At 48.7% G+C, this 17933-nt stretch overlaps 1 protein-coding gene across 1 annotated transcript in view; it reads left to right on the forward strand.

Moving 5' to 3' along the window:
* The window catches only part of LOC107107455 (voltage-dependent R-type calcium channel subunit alpha-1E-like), a 227571-nt gene that overhangs the window by 129570 nt on the left and 80068 nt on the right, over nt 1-17933 (forward strand). The window contains exons 5-8 of the mRNA XM_015407758.1: nt 4759-4874; nt 9328-9381; nt 9656-9742; nt 15461-15670. Of these exons, the coding sequence (XP_015263244.1) occupies nt 4759-4874; nt 9328-9381; nt 9656-9742; nt 15461-15670 (467 nt within the window). The remainder of the gene's footprint in view (nt 1-4758; nt 4875-9327; nt 9382-9655; nt 9743-15460; nt 15671-17933) is intronic.

Here is a 17933-nt window from a genome sequence, read left to right on the forward strand (position 1 = left end):
TTGGAGAACGTGTGTCATGCAGGTACACTAAGCAGGGGGATATGGAATGGTATGATATAGCCCAACCTTGTCAGATCTCAGAAGCTAAGCAGAGTTGGCACTTGGATGGGAGACCACCAAGGAAGACTCTGCAGAGGAAGGCCGTGGCCAACCACCTCTTCTGCTTCTTACTGGTATGAAATGCCCCGTAAGTCGGTTGCAACTTGAGCGGGTTGGCCACAGCTGTCTCTCAAGTATACCCTTGATCGCAAACCTAGTTCACTGCCACATAATGGACAGAGAAGCTATTTGATCCATTTAAAACGAAACAGGGAATATTTATTACCCTGGTGCCTTGCTCCAAGTAGTCTCTCACTCCAAAAACTGATCCGAAGTCCACAACCACTGAATCCTAGTTGGGCTAGAACTGCTCCACATCATCCGGTCTCAGCTGTTCGATTCTCAATGCTCATCTTTCTAAACTGGCCATTCCATCCTATCGCAAATGTGATTCTGTAGCAACCTGCCACAGGGTAAAGACTCCCCTGCTGCTCCGTAGGGCAAGATGAGATCAGTTGGGACTAAGTTATGAAAGACTGGATTGCGGTCAGATATTAAGAGGAACTTTCTAACTGTAAGAGCAGTTTGACAATGAAACCGAGGGGATGGGTGAGCTCTCCCTTGCTGGAAGTCTTCAGGCAGGGTCTGGACAAGCCACCTCTAGCTTGAGAGCCGGTTTGGTGTAGTGGTTAAGTGTGCGGACTCTAATCTGGGAGAACCAGGTTTGATTCCCCACTCCTCCACTTGCACCTGCTGATGTGACCTTGGGTGAGTCACAAGCTCTGGCACAGCTGTCCTTGAAAAAGAGCAGTTCCTGTCAAGAGCTCTCTCAGCCCCACCCACCTCACAGGGTGTCTGTTGTGGGGAGGGGAAGGGAGAGGAGTTTGTAAGCCACTCTGAGACTCCAAATGAAGGGCGGGGTATAAATCCAATCTCTCTCTCTCTCTCTCTCTCTCTCTCTCTCTCTCTCTCTCTCTCTCTCTCTCTCTCTCTCTCTCTCTCTCTCTCTCTCTCTCTCTCTCTCTCTCTCTCTCTCTCTCTGCTTTCTTCCTACACTGAACAGGGGGTTGGACTACGTGGCCTGTAATAACCCCCTTTTCCCTCTGGCTTATGTCCTACCACTCCACTCAGCGACCTTTGAAGCCTTCTTCTAAATTAAGTGGCTTTTCTTCCGAAAGAAGAGCTACTTCCATCAGAGGAAGGCACTCGAGGCTGCACTGAGCGGAGTGACAGGATACAAGACTATCGCTCAGTATTCCTGTTGGAAGGAGTCACAGGTGGTTGGCATCAGGGCTGTGCAGGCCAAGAACCAGATGTTCATTTGGGGGGTCTCAGGATTATTTTTCATTCCCCTCCTGTTTCTGTGGGGGGAAAGGCAGAGGTGTTGTGTGGGCTCCAATGCTCCCTCTAAGCTGTGGAGTCTTGTGAGCAAAACTTCTACTTTGCGGGCTACTGGCATTAAAGTGGTGAGCGAGAGATTTGGCTACTGCATCAGTTAGTTTTCTCTGGAGCCACATCCTTCCTGAGCTAAGACAAAAATGTGTGAGCCAGAGGCTAAAAAACTGTGAGCTAGCTCACACTCAGCTTAGAGGGAACACTGGTGGCCTCCGTGGAACTTCCTTCTCTTGGGGACAGTGATTAGTAAAGGAGCCTGAGGTGTTGCTGGCAGGACCTTGATTATGCTCCTATACTCCCTGTCTCTGTCTCTCTCTCTCTCCTGCCTTCCCTTCAGCCCACCCTTCCCCACCTTCAGCACATCTTGTGACTCTGCAGCAAGGCTGCAGCAAAAAAACACCCCGATTTCCTTTGAATAATGCATCCACGCCCCCACCTCATCAGCAACTCTTCAACTTGTAATGTGTGCATACGTTTGTGTGAGCAAGACAGAGATGAAAACCTTTCGCCTAGTGAGAGTTGGCACACAGTGAAGGAGTGGAGAATGAAGCCCCAACTGGAGAGGCAAGAGAGAAGCTCAGGTTAGGCCACAGGGTGGCCAAAGCGGCCAGCCCTCTGAATTACCCACAGGGGTTGTCTTGGCCACCATGAAGCCAGGCGCCGCCATGGCACCAGCAGCAGCAGCAGGAGGAGCCTCCCCCACCGCCCTGTGTGAGCAGCCTTCCTTTTCCCTAGCTTTTCCTGCTGCTCGGCAGAGAGACGCTAGGCAGAGAGACGCACCGTCAGCCCTCACGGAGGGACGGGGGGTGGCGGCAAGGCGCCTTCTTTCTCAGCCACCGCTGGGAAAAGGAAGAGGAAAGCTGGGAAAAGTCAGTTTCACTTTTGCTGCCCTTCCTTTTCCTGGCTCTCCTCTTCCTTTTCCCAGCGGTGACCGAGGAAGAAGGTGCCTTGCCGCCGCCCCATCTCCCTGTGAGGGCTGACGGCACATCTTCTGCCCGGGCGCTGTGTATAAAACTAACACTACAATACCAAAAAAGAAAAGAAAAATGCCAATGAATTTTTAAAAAACCCTCCCAGCGCTCCTGTTTCCCGGCGATCTTTTGCTAACTCCGAGAGTTCCAAATGTCCCAATCAGACACTGAATGGCCATACAGCTCCACGTGTTCCTGGATTGGTTCCCCCCGCCCTCTTAGAAACCTGGAGTGTGGAGGGGTGGCGGGGCTTGGGAACAGACACACAATCTGCCCTCTTCTCGAAGGCAGCCCAAATCCTACACCGGTCTTTGAGTCAGCCCTTTGCTGCAGCAGTCCTGGGGAGGGGGAGGACGGAGGAGATGCGGCCACGGGAGGAGGGGGCGGGTCAGAAGCAAGCCCCTGTGGCCAGGGGACACAACCTGGCTCTCCCAACCCCCGCCCCTGCTCCCGCTTCTGCCTCGGAGGAAAGGCGAGCGTGCCTGCGTGGGCCAGGCCCAGGGCAGCAGGTGCTCTCTCCGGGCCCCAGCACGTGTCGTCACTCTGTCTCCCCCCCCAGGCGGCATGACGTCAGCTGCACCCTTTAAAGTTGTCCATGGAAAGCAAAGGTTTGCAAAGGCTGTTGAGAGATAAGAGAGGGAAGCATCTGCCCCCACCAAGGGAGGCAGTCTCTGTTTTGTGCTCCTCATCTGTGGCACGTTTGCAAAATCAGTCTCTGTACAGCCCACTGAAGGTGCTGCAGGGGCAGGTCCACACTGGAGGCCTCTCAGCCCAGAGGGTTATGGGGGGGGGGCTAGTGGGACAAAAGTGCAACGCTCCCTCTCAGCGGTGGAGTCCTGTGAGCAAAAATTCTACTTGGTGAGCTACTGGCATTAAAGTGGTGAGCGAGCGGTTTGGCTGCTGCATAAATTACTTTGCTCTGAAGCCATTCTCCCTGAGCCAAGACAAAAATGTGTGAGCCAGAGGCTAAAAAACTGAGAGCTAGCTCACACCAACTCAGCTTAGAGGGAACACTGGAGCAGTCCCTCTGGGGGGGTCTGTGGAGCTGGACAAGTCACGTGATTTGTTTTCATACAATGTCTAGGTTGGACCTGGATGGGATGAGGGGGGCTGAGCAGGAATCTTTGCTGGCGGCCGTATGGTAGCCCTCGGGAGTCCTGTGAACTCCACTGCCTAGGGGATTTTCAGGAGTCCTTTTCTTGAACTGCTCTTGGAGGTCTGGGTTATGTCTTACTTTGCATTTGGCATGTGATTCCCAAGGATGTTTTTAGGAAGGTTGGGTTGGGCGCAGAGGAAGATTACAGTTGCAGTATGCACCTACTGAGCCCATTGTATGCACCTACACAAACACATGTTGTTGTTGTTCAGTCGCACAGTCGAGTCCGACTCTTCGCGCCCCCATGGACCAGCTCCCGCCAGGCCTTCCAGTCTTCCGCCGTCCTCTGAAGTTTGCTCAATTTCATGTTCGTTGCATCTATGACACTGTCTAACCATCTCATCCTTTGCCGTCCCCGTCTTCTTTGACCTTCAATCTTTCCCAGCATCAGGGTCTTCTTCTCCAGTGAGTGCTTCCTTCTCATTTGGTGGCCAAAGTATCTGAGCTTCAGTTTCATTACCTGGCCTTCCAGGGAACAGTCAGGGTTGATTTCTTTTAGGATTGACTGATTTGATCTCCTTGCAGTCCAAGGGACTCTCGAGAGTCTTCTCCAGCACCATAGTTCAAAAGAATCTATTCTTCCGCGCTCGGCCTTCCTTATAGTCCAACTCTCGCAGCCATACTTGACTACTGGGAATACCATTGCTTTTACACACACACATGCACAAACACAAAGATCAGGAATGGCTAATAGTAAGAATGTGGCATGCCCCTTTCCTTCTCTGAACTCAGAGGCCTTGGTGATCCCTCTCAACCGTCCTCGTTCCTGAATTAATAGCATTTCTCTCCGGCATGACTGCCAGCACTGTCCTCTGTGTGTGTGTGTGTGTGTGTGTGTGTGTGTGTGTGTGTGTGTGTTAGAGAGAGAGAGAGAGAGAGAGAGAGAGAGAGAGAGAGAGAGAAGTGCTGTCAGGTCGCTGTTGACTTACGGCAACCCTATGAGTAAATGACCTCCAGAACGTCCCATCACTGACAGCCTTCCTCAGGTGTCGCAAAGGGGGAGGGGCCCTTGTGGCTTCCTTTACAGAGTCCATCCCTCTCCTTTTGGGTCTTCCTTTTTTCCTGCTGCCTTCAGTGCCGTCCTGCTAGGTGCTAATACAGCACTTTCCACCCTCCACTATGGCTGTCCTGTAGTGGTACAAAATGGAGTGCCGAAGAAACCTCCTCCAACCAGGTTTTGTTATTTCACACTTTCAGGGAATTTGCCAAAGAGAGAGAACGGGTGGAGAACCGCCGGGCATTCATGAAGCTGAGGAGGCAGCAGCAGATCGAGCGGGAGCTGAATGGGTACCGTGCCTGGATAGATAAAGCAGGTAAGATGGGTCTGGATGAGGGCATCACAGGAAACATATTGAGTCAGGTCCTGCCGATCCCTTCCCTTGGCAATGGTGTCAACATATTTTATCCTTGCCCAGGCCGTCACTCCATACTGGCCTTGTAATGGCTCTGAGATTTATGTTAGGCTGATAAGATCACCCAGCGAGTTTCATAACAAAGGGAGGAATGGAAATCAGATCTCCCTAGTCTATTCCACAGATTACCTTTTCCTGAAGACCAGGCCCTAGGAGGAAAGGCTGGGGGACTTGGGAATGTTTAGTCTGGAGAAGAGGAGGTTGAGGGGGGGACACGATTGCTCTCTCTGGTCCTTTCCACACTTCCTGGTTTTATCAGAGTTCAACTTGGGTCACAAGATACCCTGGTTATAACAGCATCCATTTATCCCGGGACAAGTGTGGGGCAAAACCGGGGTGACCTCAGTGTAATGTGGAAACAAAAAATACCCCGAGATGATTACAGGGGTGAACTCGCGTGTAGTGTAGAATGTAAGTTCGGGGACAGGGTTGAGCCAGGATTTACGGTCTAGTGTGGAAAGGACCTTTAAGTGTTTGAAGGTCTGTCACTTTGAGGAGGGCCGGGAGCTGTTCCTGTTGGCAGCAGAGGAGGGGACTCGCAATCATGGGTTTAAATTAAGGGCGGGAAGTTGCTGGCTGGATCTTAGGAAAAACTTCTTTACAGTCAGAGTTCTGCCACAGTGGAAGCTGCCGAGGGAGGTGGTGAGTTCCCCCTTCTCACTGGCAGACTTTAACCAGCGGCTACAATAAATTCTAGAGCTGTGGTGGCTCAAGTGGTTAAGACGCTGAACTGCAGGCTGTGGAAGGTCGGTAGTTCAGCAGTTGGAGACCCGAGTGTGCCGCATGACGGAGTGAGCTCCCGTCTCTAGTTCCAGCTCCTGCCAACCAACCAGTTCTAAAGCAAGAAATTGCAAGTAGATAAATAGGGACCGCTTCGGTGGGAAGGTAACAGCGTTCCGTGCGCCTTGGTGTTTAGTCATGCCGGCCACATGACCACGGAAATGTCTTCAGACAGCGCTGGCTCTTCGGCTTTGAAACGGAGATGAGCACCGCAACCCTAGAGTCGGACTCGACTGGCTTTCGAGCAAGGGAACCTTTGCCTTTACCTTACAATAAATTCTAGTACGACTACTTAAGCAGCGGCTGGAGAAACCCTCGTCAGGGATGCTCTAGGCGGATCCTGCCTTGAGCAGGAGGTTGGACTGGAAGGCCTGTCGGGCCCCTCCCAGCTCCGTGTGATTCTGTGATTCTGTGTTTAGGATCAGGACTGTTTCCTTCTCTAAATGCAGCCTCTGGGATTGCCGCATGGGGAGAGAGGGAAGCTTTAACACACACACACACGCCCCCCCCTCCCCCATGGGGACTCCTCTTTAAAAGCTTCTCAGTTGCTTTGCACAGCTCCACGCACTGCCCAGGGAAAGAGGGGCCACCGGCTCCCCTCCCTTGCCCCTTTTGCCAGCCGAAGTGGCCACGGACAGGCCACTCTTCCTCAGGCTTCACGTGGCCATCCCAGGAATGGGGATGGAGCCTGACGGGTGGGAGCGCCAGCACTCGAGCCAGGTAGGAAATGAACTTTTCCCTTGATCCTGTCTCTTCACCCTAAGATTTCAGTCCATAGGCAGGAGACCATGAAAAGGAGCCAGAAACCTTGCAGCTTCGTAAGAGCATAAGGCGAGCCTCCTGGATTAGACCAGTGGTCCATCTGGTCCAGAATCCTGTTCTGTAAAGCAGTCAACCAGTGGGGCAAACAAACAGGGCACAAAGGCCAGGGCTTTCCCCTGTTGCTGCCTTCTGGTTACTGGTATTCAGAGGCTTACTGCCTCTATATATGGAAGCAGAAGAAAAAGAAGAGATTGGATTTATACCCCACCCTTCACTACCCAAAGGTGTCTCAGAGTGGAGGAGTGGGGAATCCAACCCGGTTCTCCCAGATTAGAGTCCACGCACCTAACCACTACACCAAACTGGCTCTCTTTACTCCCAGTGTCTGGTAGCCACTGATGGATGTCTCCTCCATGAATCCAACTCCCTTTTAAAGCCAACTTTTAGGTCAAATCTGGAAGCTTGGCCACCCTGTGTGCGTTACCGCCTGCTTCTCTCTTATACTGGAACCTGCTCCCTTTTGCTACGAGGTTGTCTTCAGACTCACCTTAAGCCTTCTGCTTCATCTGGTGTCTTCCTTGCTGGTGATGTAGACACGTGATTCTTTACAGTAGCTATACAGCCCCCACAGAGGGCTGTTTTCAGGTTGTAGGCAGTCCTTTCTTCCCGTTTACGGTGGCTCCAGACAGCTAGCAGAGGAGAGCTGTGGTAGACTGCTCCCCCAGGGGTGAGGATAAAACCCCAGACCCAGGTTTCTCTCCCCACACACAAAAACTTAAAAGGTTGCACTGCACACTGCAAATAAGGATCTGACTTAACACCAAGGAGATAACCGATGGCCATTGGGCACAGGGGTCTCACTGAATGTATGCCTGAGTTCTGAGTATCAGAACATATATATTACTTTATTTAGTTAGTTCGTTTGGTCAATGGTCTTAAGCTTAGTGGAAACATTTAAAACAAATATTTACATAAAACTAAAACCAAAACAGATCAAATTGCATAGCGGAGTACACAAGGGTTACCACATCCCTAGGATCATAAATTCATAAATTTAAAAGAGCTTAAAATTTGAGCAGATTAATATAATCAATAAGTACTTATAAACAGAACACGATGGGATAGACCCTGTATTTATTATTTATTTATTTATAATATTATATTATATTTATATAAAGCTCATTGTAAAAGCAATACAACGAGCTCTAGAAAGGGGTGATATGTAATGAATGCATCGGCTGGAAGCAGGTTAACTACATATTAGCAGTATGTAATAGAAAGGCACAAATGTGGAAGTAAAGTCTCACATACCTTATGTTACACAATAACTGGTGTCCAAGGTCACACAATGTGGGCCAGAAAATGCAGCACACAGGGCTCTGTGGAGTAATTTCTGCAATTCGGCAGTCAGCAAGCGTAGATCTGCCTGTGCCTGTGTCTGTATTTGTGCTTTGCAGCATGCCTCTGGTTTTTGGCTTCCTGTTTTCTGTGTGTCTGGTCCCATCCTCTATCTCTGCTTGTGTGTGTATCCAGTGGCTTTTTTTGTGATAACTTGGGCTGGCTCCCCCCCCCCCCCCCCCTTGTATGCAACCTTTTTCCTTGGCGGTTTTTTTCTGTTGTGGAAAGTGTTGCCTCAGCAAACTTGGCTTGGAGGCTAAACATGGTAAGTTTTGTCCACTGAGGGAATCAATCGTTGTCTGGTGAGGAGAGCGAAGACAGTAGCTATATTCACCAGAGCAAAGTAAGCGTCTTCTGAGGAAAGTTTTGGCGGGCACCGCTTCTGTGGCAACGCACTCAGGCAACGCAGCCAGTGGATAGGGACAAATTCTTAGTGACACATCAGGGAGCCAACTGATTTAGGGGCGTGTGGAATGTTCAGAAAGTGCCACCCCACTATCCAATTATAAATAAGGAGAGATAATTTATATAATATAACTATAGTTTGTATAATTACAAGCTACAATAAAATCCAAGAGTCAAAGTCGATTACAATCAGAACCGAATATATCACCCAAGATTCCATAGGTAGGTGGTATTTAAGCAAAATTGGGTAAATCCAAATGGACCGGGGTGTTAACCAGTGAGGGTAGAATATTAACAGATGATCCAATGTCTCAATCATTCCAGATGTACAGTTACATAGCTAGTCAGAGAATGGAATAGTTGCAAAATGCCCCATTAACTCTGCAGACAGGAAGGTGTTTAATCTGTCAAGGATAAAGGAGTATTATAAATATGCCTGTATAAATAAAGTTGCCTTGTCCGGAGTGCTGTTTTTATGTCCGCATTCTTTTCTTATGGTTTAGGGGACATTTTGATGAAAATATGACATACTTGGTGGCAGGGGTCGTTTCGTAGAAAAAGAGCTAGGGGAACTCATTAGCATACCTCATTAGCATATGCCACACCCCCTGACATCACCGGAAGTGTGTCATAAGGCCACACCCCCTGACATCACCGGATTTGTGTCATAAGGCCGCCGGCGGGAGTGCAAGGAAGCCCCGCGAAGGCCCTCCCTGGCCCCAGGCAGGCAGGGGTGGGGAGAGGCGGGGAGGAAGCAACTTACCCTCCCTCTTCTCCTGCCTCCTCCTGGCTGAATGAGGGCCAGAAGCGGGGTGGCCGGAAGCAGGGGGCGGGGCTTTGTCATGTGCCCCGCCCCCGTACCTCACCCGGGGGAACTGCGATCTTCCGCGATCCCCCCCGAAATGACCTCTGCTTGGTGGGCAACAAGGGATTAAAAGTTATAAACTGCTGCACTCAGCTTTTGATGACCCTATGCCTGAACTGTTTATCTTTATGCATCTTTACGCAGAGGAAGTCATGCTGGCTGAAGAGAACAAAAACTCTGGCACATCAGCCTTAGAAGGTAAGAAAACCCTCATGAAGTCTGGGTCCAGTCCACTGCCAAGACTGTGGGCCTAAGATTGACAGAAGCTATGCTATGGTTTTTGGAAAACTCTGGGCATACCTATACTGAAGATTTAAATTAGTTTTAATGGCCTTTCTTTGGCTCTTGTGCTTGTGCACATGTTTTTGCTCCCCATGGTGTGGCCATCCATCTCTATCAGATATAGGGTTAGCAAACTGCATGGCAGGAGGATGGCAGACTGTGACCTTTCCCCTGTTTCCTTCCTCCCCAGTACTTAGGAGGGCCACCATCAAGAGGAGCCGGACAGAAGCCATGAATCGAGACTCTAGTGACGAGCGCGTGGATATCTCCTCTGTGGGTAAGATGCGGCCTGTGGGGCTCTTGCTCTGGACCCAGTTCTTCCCCAGGCAGTGGAGACCTGCCTCGTCCTTCTGGTCCACAATGCAAAAGGGCAGCTTTGCCAAACAAACAAACAAACACGGAGAAAGCATGAAAAGCAGCATTGTTCAAGTGATGGAATCAGAGCTGGCAGAACTGGCCTTCCCAAGTGGGCACAAGGGGCAGCTCCCCAGGGTTCTAGGAATGGGGAGGGTGCTGCGCAGTCCAAGGGCCACTGGTGCCGCTGTAATGCTTTTCTCTTTATGGCCATCCTTCAGATGCTTGTGAGCTTGTGGGAGGAGCAACAAGCCTGTTTCCCAGCAGCTGTCAGACAAGACATTCAGCCTGGGGGCAGGGAGTCCTCCCCTGGTGACATGCGCACCCTGTCTCCCGGTTAGTCAGGAGGAGTTGGGGCCACGGAGTCATCAATATGCAGATGACACCCAGCCATATCTGTTAATGGATGGCCAACCGGATCTGGCCAGCTGTTTGGAGGCTGAGGTGGGATGGTTAGAATAGAGCCGTCTGAAACTGAACCCACTGTGGGGCCCTGTCTCTCCAGTATTTGAGATGGATTTCAGCAGAGGAGAGGATTTCGGCAGTTCCAGGTTGTGGGGCTGGGGACATTCCGGCTTCTAAGCTACACTGGAACTTCTGTGCATTGGGGGGGAAGTTCCTCTATAGGTTTCTCGTCTCCCTGCCTTCAGGTGGAGAGTGGAATGAACATTTATTGTTCTGTTACCCTGAGACTGAATGTGTCTTCCTTCAAGGGAGGCGACACTCTTCCAGTGTGCACCATTTTCCAATTAGCACAAAGAACAAACAATTGCTCTTTCAGTTTTTAGAAATGTTATGTGAAGTGTTGGGCAGTATAGATCCCAAACTTGGAGAATTAAAAAACAAAAACAAAACCCCTTCTCTGCATCAAGCCATTCTCAGCATAGGTGCATAGAGGAAAGATATAGAGCGTGTTCACACCTGTGCCTCTGGCTAGTTTTAGTCCAACAGAAAAGGATTAGCCGATTTGGCAGTGATAAATTTTGTGGGTTTTTTAGCTTCCAAGTTTGAGTGATGGTTTTATGGAGCTCACTGTTCTCTGCTTTACAGTACTCATACATACATATACATATACATAGACCTTTATTGGCATAACACAGGAACAATAAGGAAGGCAAGGGAACAAATAAATTAATAGAACAAATTAATAGATCATAGACAAGTTACACGAACAGGGGGTCATTTTTAAACTTCTCAAGAATAGTGAACTCAGTTAAAAAATATAACTATCCAAATGAGCACAAGGGGGATTAAGACTTATGCGCCCTTACCCTTAGCTTCCAAACATAAGCTAAGAATTCAGAAACAGACAGGGTAATTGCCGAGAACTTATCAGACAATAGAATTTTAAGATCATTGTCAGTCGAATTCCTTGTGGAAGGTAAGTGGGGACTGATCAAATAGCTGTGCATGGTAGAATATTGGGAACAGCGTAGAAGGATATAAGCAACTGAATCAGGTTCACTATAGAGACAATTGCAAGTTCTATCCCTATAGGGGATACCCCTATATCTGCCTGAAACAACAGCCGAAGGAAAGAGATTAAATCTCGCTAGCATGAAAACCCGCCGATAAAGTGGAATTGTTAGATTAGAGATGTACAAAGCCATAGAGGTTTCGCCGCAGTTATACAGAGAATCCAAGTCAATTCCCATAGTTTTGATTTTATGCACTATGGTTTGTGACCAGGTGGAAATATATGGATCTGCAAGAAGTTGAACAATAAGACTGTTGGGAGGGGAACTAAAGTGCAGATCTAACCAGTATTTGATAGTGGTGATCCACGCCCGTGATTCAATAAGATGAAAACCTAGCTCCGCACAGAGGGAAAAATAGGAAATGGAGTTAGGAAAACCTAGAATCCTGCGAAAGAAGGTAGAACTTATTAGTTCTATTCTTTTATTAAAATTTTGAATCCATATAGGTATCCCATACAGTAGACGGGAAATAACAGACGCCTGAAAAATCTGGAGAGCTGCCGGAACAAATTGATTACCTTTTAAATAAAAAAAAACGGATTTAAGCTGCAGTCTTATTCCTAGCTAAACTAAGGGAATGATCTCTATGAGGGCACCAACTTAGGTTGTAATGAAACAAAACTCCTAAGTACCGTGTTTCCCCAAAAATAAGACACTGTCTTATATCTATTTTTTCTCAAGAAGACACACTAGGGCTTATACCACAAATGCATAGAAATCCTGCTAGGGCTTATTTTGGGGGTAGGTCTTATTTTCGGGGAAACAGGGTAGCAGTTGGGCAGGTTGGCATTAAGTAGTTCAAGGGCAAAAGAAAGAAGTAGCACATTCTGACAGCTGTTGGTTGGGAGGCAAAGCAGCTTTGTGGAGTGCAGTTGTAGTGGAGTGCAGTTGTATCCCTGGAAACTGTGTAGTGAAGTAGGTCCCAAATGTGGCTCATTCTAGAAATGACCGCATCATCTGCATAGAGTAAAATAGGAACTGCAGAAGAGTTTAGTTTGGGGGAATGGCCATCAATTTTAGCTAGGCACAGTGGAAGATCAGAAATGAAAAGGTTGAAAAGGGGAGGGGCAAGTACACATCCTTGCTTGACCCCCTTAGTTACAGAAATTCTCTGAGTAAGGGACCTGGCAATAGTTAGCCGAATGCAATTTACGAATCAAAAACAGAAGACGTTGATCCAATCCCAAATTATAGAGTTTGTCCCACAACAAAGATCTATTAACTGAATGAAAGGCTTTACGTAGATCAATAAAAGCTGAGTATAGCTTACCACCTAAGTGGCAGGAATACTTCTCAGCTAAAAAGGCTCAGGTAGTACAGAGCTCTAGGGTGGAGTGGTTAGCCATGAAACCAATTTGCTCTCTTCCTGCTCAGCATCTAGCTTCTATCTTGCCTTTTAAATTTTTCTCAAATAGCCTCTGAAGAATATAATTGACTCTCCCTCCTTCAAGAGGATAAACAATTCTCCTTTGTTCGGGAGGGAAGCAGAGGCTGAGTGTTTTGATCGGAACCAAGTAACTGTTTTTGAGGAAGCTGTTTAAACTTTTTTAATTGGGGTAAGCCCCACCTTAATTGGCCTATGCTATGCCGTCTGGCAAACATGGGAGAGGACAAGAGGAAAACTGTTTATTGCCAGCTTCAAAACAGTTTAAAATGTGTGACTTCTTCTGTGGCTCTGAGGGTGTTGACAATAACTCAAATAAGAATGGTACACCTACTTTTGCAGTGGAGACATCAAACCGTTTCTCTCTATTCGAGTCCGGCTGTGGAGATGATGAGGGGAATGCACATGTTTTATCTGAAGATCTTGACTTGGAGGAACGAGCCAGGCCAACAGATACAGATTCCACCCCAGAGATGAGTGGATTACCTTCAATGAACTCTCTACTACCTCTAATTGCAAGAACTGTGGATTGTCTGTTTGGCAGCATTCAAGATTTAAAAGCTCAAACTAAATTGTTAACTGCTGCGGTGGCTAAATTATCTCCCTGCGACCATTATGGTCAAATTAAATCTCCAGAGGCTGCTACTTGCCAGCACGGTAATACACATGCTCGCAGTGAATCTTACGCAGGTAATGCGGGCATCTACGAAGCCTCAAACAAAAATTCATCCCATCTTGTTTAGCAACCTAAGAATATTGCCTTAACAATCCAAGGGGGATATGGCTGGCTAAGTGTTCCCCATGAGGCACCTCTCGGCTGTACTCAAATTTAAATATTCAGAGATTGACCTCCATGAAGCTGAAGTCCTCACCGCTCAATACCAGTTCCAAAGAATTGTTCTTTCCTTTGCATCGCATACATTTCCAACTCTGTTTTTAAAGAGGAAACTGGATCTCTGCAAAATGGGAATCTTTGCCACCCGTGTGTTTCACAGTTTTATGGTTACTCCCTTATGTAGTAAGAGCCAGGCCAAGTCAGTGACCATGTTTTCCTCTCAATCTGGTGCTCCCATGGATACTCAACCTAACTTAATCTCCTGGGAGGAATCGAGTTCCCACGTATCAAATGTTTATTCTGACCCCAAACTTCTTTCCGCACAGACCAGCAGCCAGGATTGTCCATTTGTTCTGGACTTTAATAATTTTTTGGCCTCAGATCCTTCAACAAAGAACCTGGAAGAAGACATTCTCTCTTCTTTTGGAAACCTCTCAGATGATGTACAGCAGTCCGTTATTGATAGGCTAACCTCTATAAGCCACAAATTACAAGAGATCAAAGATTTTGAGTTGCATTTATCTAACAACTCCAGTACTCATTGTTATTCAAGCTGAGCTTTCAGGATTGGTTAAGAGGAGTAATGATAAATAAAACTATAGGAGATGCCTGCACACATGCAGGGGAAGGTAGGAGATCACAGGAAGCTCCAGTGGGACTTCCAGAAGACGTTAGGAAAGTCCCATCTCTTTTGCAATCTTACAAGGGCCATAAGATGGAATTTTCAAAGAGAGCCTTCGGAGCTTCTCAGTGGCTTCTGGCATTTACTGGCTCTTACAGGGTAGGGGTCTCTTAGAGATATTAATATTTACAAGGTTCCTGCTAGCAGCTTTAGCAGTTCTGCCATGTTAAACTTTCTGTGATTTATGTGGGTTTTAATCTGCTACCTGCCTTGGGTCCCATTTCCCTGGGAGAAAGGCGGGTTTGTAAATATTTCAAATAGTGTTAAGCCCACTGCGATGAGAAGAGATCTGGGCTCTAAAAATCCTAGTTCCGTCCTTGTTTGTTGGAGAAGCTTCATATGCACACGCACATGTGTGCAGTAGCTAAGGGAGCAGCCAGTGTCCCCAGGACAGCACAGCATAATACAGAGTCAGCTGAGCTCTGCATCTTATTCAGCTGCATTCCTGTCTTCTGCTGGGTGCACAAACACCTAGGTAAGAAAGACCTTGGCTCAATCCTGTCAGGTCCCCACGACTGCAACGAAGTACACTCTTACTAGAAGGTTATACGTTTATTGAAGCCATGAAGCACATGTACAAGAGCAGTGTTAGGAATAACATGAATCCAAGGGGCATGGAAGTTTAAAGCAAATTCATAATCACATCAGCCAATAATCAGGGTTCCCGCGCGCACGGCTCATCGGTGCCGCTCGCGCCTAAACCGTGAGATGCAACAGTTCCTTAACAATAAACAAGAAAACCATTCCCACGGCTTCCCCTAATTAAAACATAGCGAAGCTCCTCGCCTCTCCACCTCTGGCCTTGAGTAGCAAAGCAGGACTTGCGTACCTAAAAAGGAATGTAGAGCTGGGAGCTAAAGGGGACATGCGCATGAAAGGCCAAGCGCATATGGAAGGGGTGAAGGGGGGGGAACCTAGGGGTGACCATATACCTCAGACCCCTATAAACCTTTTGGCAGCTTGCTGACAAATCCTTTTCTTCTCCAGCTTGGCCTTCACAGAATGGAGGGACTGTGGCTCAGTGGCAGAGAATCTGCTTGGCATGCAGACGGTCCCAGGTTCAGTCTGCAGCATCTCCACTTAAATATATATATGGATCAGGTAGTGGTGGAAAAGAGATCTAGGAGAACCTGTGCCAGGCTGAGCAGACAGTACTGACCTTGATAGAGCAGTGGTCTGATTCAGTATAAGGTAGCTTCATGCGTTCATCGTGCATCAGTCTCTTCCAGCATCTCCTGCCTTTTCCCCTCATTCTGCCGCAGGTACCCCACTCGCTCGGGCCAGCATCAAGAGTGCTAAATTGGACGGCGCCTCCTACTTCCGGCACAAGGAGCGGCTCCTGCGCATCTCTGTTCGTCACATGGTGAAATCCCAGGTGTTCTACTGGCTCGTCCTGAGCATTGTGGCCCTCAATACTGCTTGCGTGGCCATTGTCCATCACGACCAACCTGCGTGGCTCACTCACCTTCTCTGTAAGTGGCAGGGAGTTCCATATTGTTTTGTCCCTCTCAGTTACTACTCCCAGCCAGTCTTTTGTTGATTGTGGTGCCTGATCCTAGTAGGACACAAGTTGAAATCAGAAATAAACTCCAGTGTGATCATGAAGTTGTGCTTGTTAAAGAGTAGCATGCAGCTAGGTGTAAACCTTTTTCCTCACTGCTTAACTAATACTACGCACTGCATCGATTAGTGTCAAAAAGCATCTTCTCTTTGGGCACTTTTGGCAACACTTGTTGAAATCAGGACACAAGTTGAAATCAGAAATAAACTCCAGTGTGATCATAAAGTTGTGCTTGTTAAAGAGTAGCATGCAGCTAGGTGCAAACCTTTTTCCTCACTACTTAACTAATACTACGCACTGCATCGATTAGTGTCAAAAAGCATCTTCTCTTTGGGCACTTTTGGCAACACTTGTTTGCACTTGCTGTGCAGTTAGGAGCCTTTCCCCAGATTGCTGCTTCTTCTCTGTGCCGTTTTTCCTTTGCCTTCACTGCCCTGGGCCCTGTTTGCTCTCACTGCAGTGTAACCCTTCTGGCCACTCCCGTGTACATGGCTTTATAAAAGACTAGGAGCAAGGCCCATTGTGGGACGCAGACAATGGACGCTAGAAGCAGGGGCGGCAGCACGGGCCGCGGAGGTGTCTCGGCACGGGCAGCGCCCTCCAGGCCGACTCATCTGGTGAGCGGCCTGGCAGGCCGGTGGCAGTCGCTGGCTCACTGGGCTGGCAGGAGGACTGTCGGCGATGGGAGGGCCCTCCTCCCTGTGTGATGGCTCGGCTGCAGGCCGCCCGCAAGAGGAATGAGGGCCGGGCCTGTGGTGGCGGGCAGGTGGCAAGGGCACCTGCTCAAGGGGCGGGGAAAGGGGTCGGCATAGCGTCCGTGGCCGGCTGGGCGGTGGCAGCGTTGGCCCAGCTGGAGCACCTTGTAGGGTGGCGGAACTCATGCGGGCATAGGCCGGGTGGTGAGGTGGGGGGGCTTGGAGCCAAGCTGGGGGGTCCCCAATCGAGGGCCTGGCATGCCAAGGCAGGCGGCCTCGCCACTCTCCCTACCGGCCGGCCAAGCAAGTGAGCGGCGCACGTAGTGGTAGAGCAGTGGCAAGTGAGGGACGGCTGCTTGCCGCCCATTCCAGCCGTGTGTGGGCCAAGATGGCTTCCTGGATAGTGAGGCCACCATGGTGGCTGGCAGGTCTGTGGGCGGAACTGCACAACAGTGCAAGGCAAGGCAGCCAATGGATAAGGAGTCGGGGTAAGTGGCAGATGAGCGGGCAAAGTGATTTTGCCACGCATTAATCCTGCCACCCCATTGGACAGAAGCCACCTCAACTGGCTTTTATATATAAGGAAAGATGTCAGCAGTGCTTCCTCAGGTACAATGATGTTCACTTTTCCTGGTACCCACCAAGTGGTTCATTTATTGTCTTTACTGTTTTTGCAACCGGAGTCCTAAACAGCAAACCCTCATCCCACAATAAACCTCGTTCCACAGGGAAACGTGGAAGAATTTAAAGGTTGCTACTGTAAAAGTTGCCATGTGATTTGACAGCTCCTAGAAATGTTGCCACCCGCAGGGTAGTTTGTTTGTCTTCATCTCTAAGTAACCAATATGATTTTGCTTCTGGAGAGAGGAAGCCCTGATTAAATAAAAGGTGGGTGGGTGTGTCATGAATGCCTCTGAACCAAATTATATGGTCCAAAATGGTGGGCCAAGAGAAGCAGCAGCCAAGAGAACAAGTGTGCACTGAATACCGTAGGGACATTGTGGGTGCTTGGCGAGGTGAGTATTTTCTACAACCGCTGCATGGGATAATTTCAAAGCGAATAGCAGATATAGTGACTGTTCAGCACAGGCTTACATACAGTTATCTGAGATCCTCATGCATTTCTAGAGGAGTTAGCCATGTTAGTGTGGCTGCAAAATAGTACAAAGCCCAGTAGCATCTGACAAAGAGAGCTGTGTTTCTTGAAGGCTTATGCTACAATAAAGTTTGTTAGCCTTAGGCTGCGATCAAACGCACCTTTAGATCCAACAAAGGTGAAAATGCCTGAAGGATCTAAAGGGAGTGATCAGACAGCAATATCTGGGAAGCGTCCCGCAGTCGTCAGCAACCCGTGCTGCTCCGCCATGGAAGAGGAGTTAAAAGACACCGAGGAAAGTTCAGTAGTAACCGGGTTGCTGTGGGCCACGGACGGACTTTCCCCTGTCTGATCGCTCAAGCACACTCTCATGCCATCGGGAT

The sequence above is a fragment of the Gekko japonicus genome, unplaced genomic scaffold, assembly GCF_001447785.1.
Source record: "Gekko japonicus isolate JY-2015 unplaced genomic scaffold, Gekko_japonicus_V1.1 scaffold2254, whole genome shotgun sequence".
NCBI classification, from domain to species: domain Eukaryota; kingdom Metazoa; phylum Chordata; class Lepidosauria; order Squamata; family Gekkonidae; genus Gekko; species Gekko japonicus.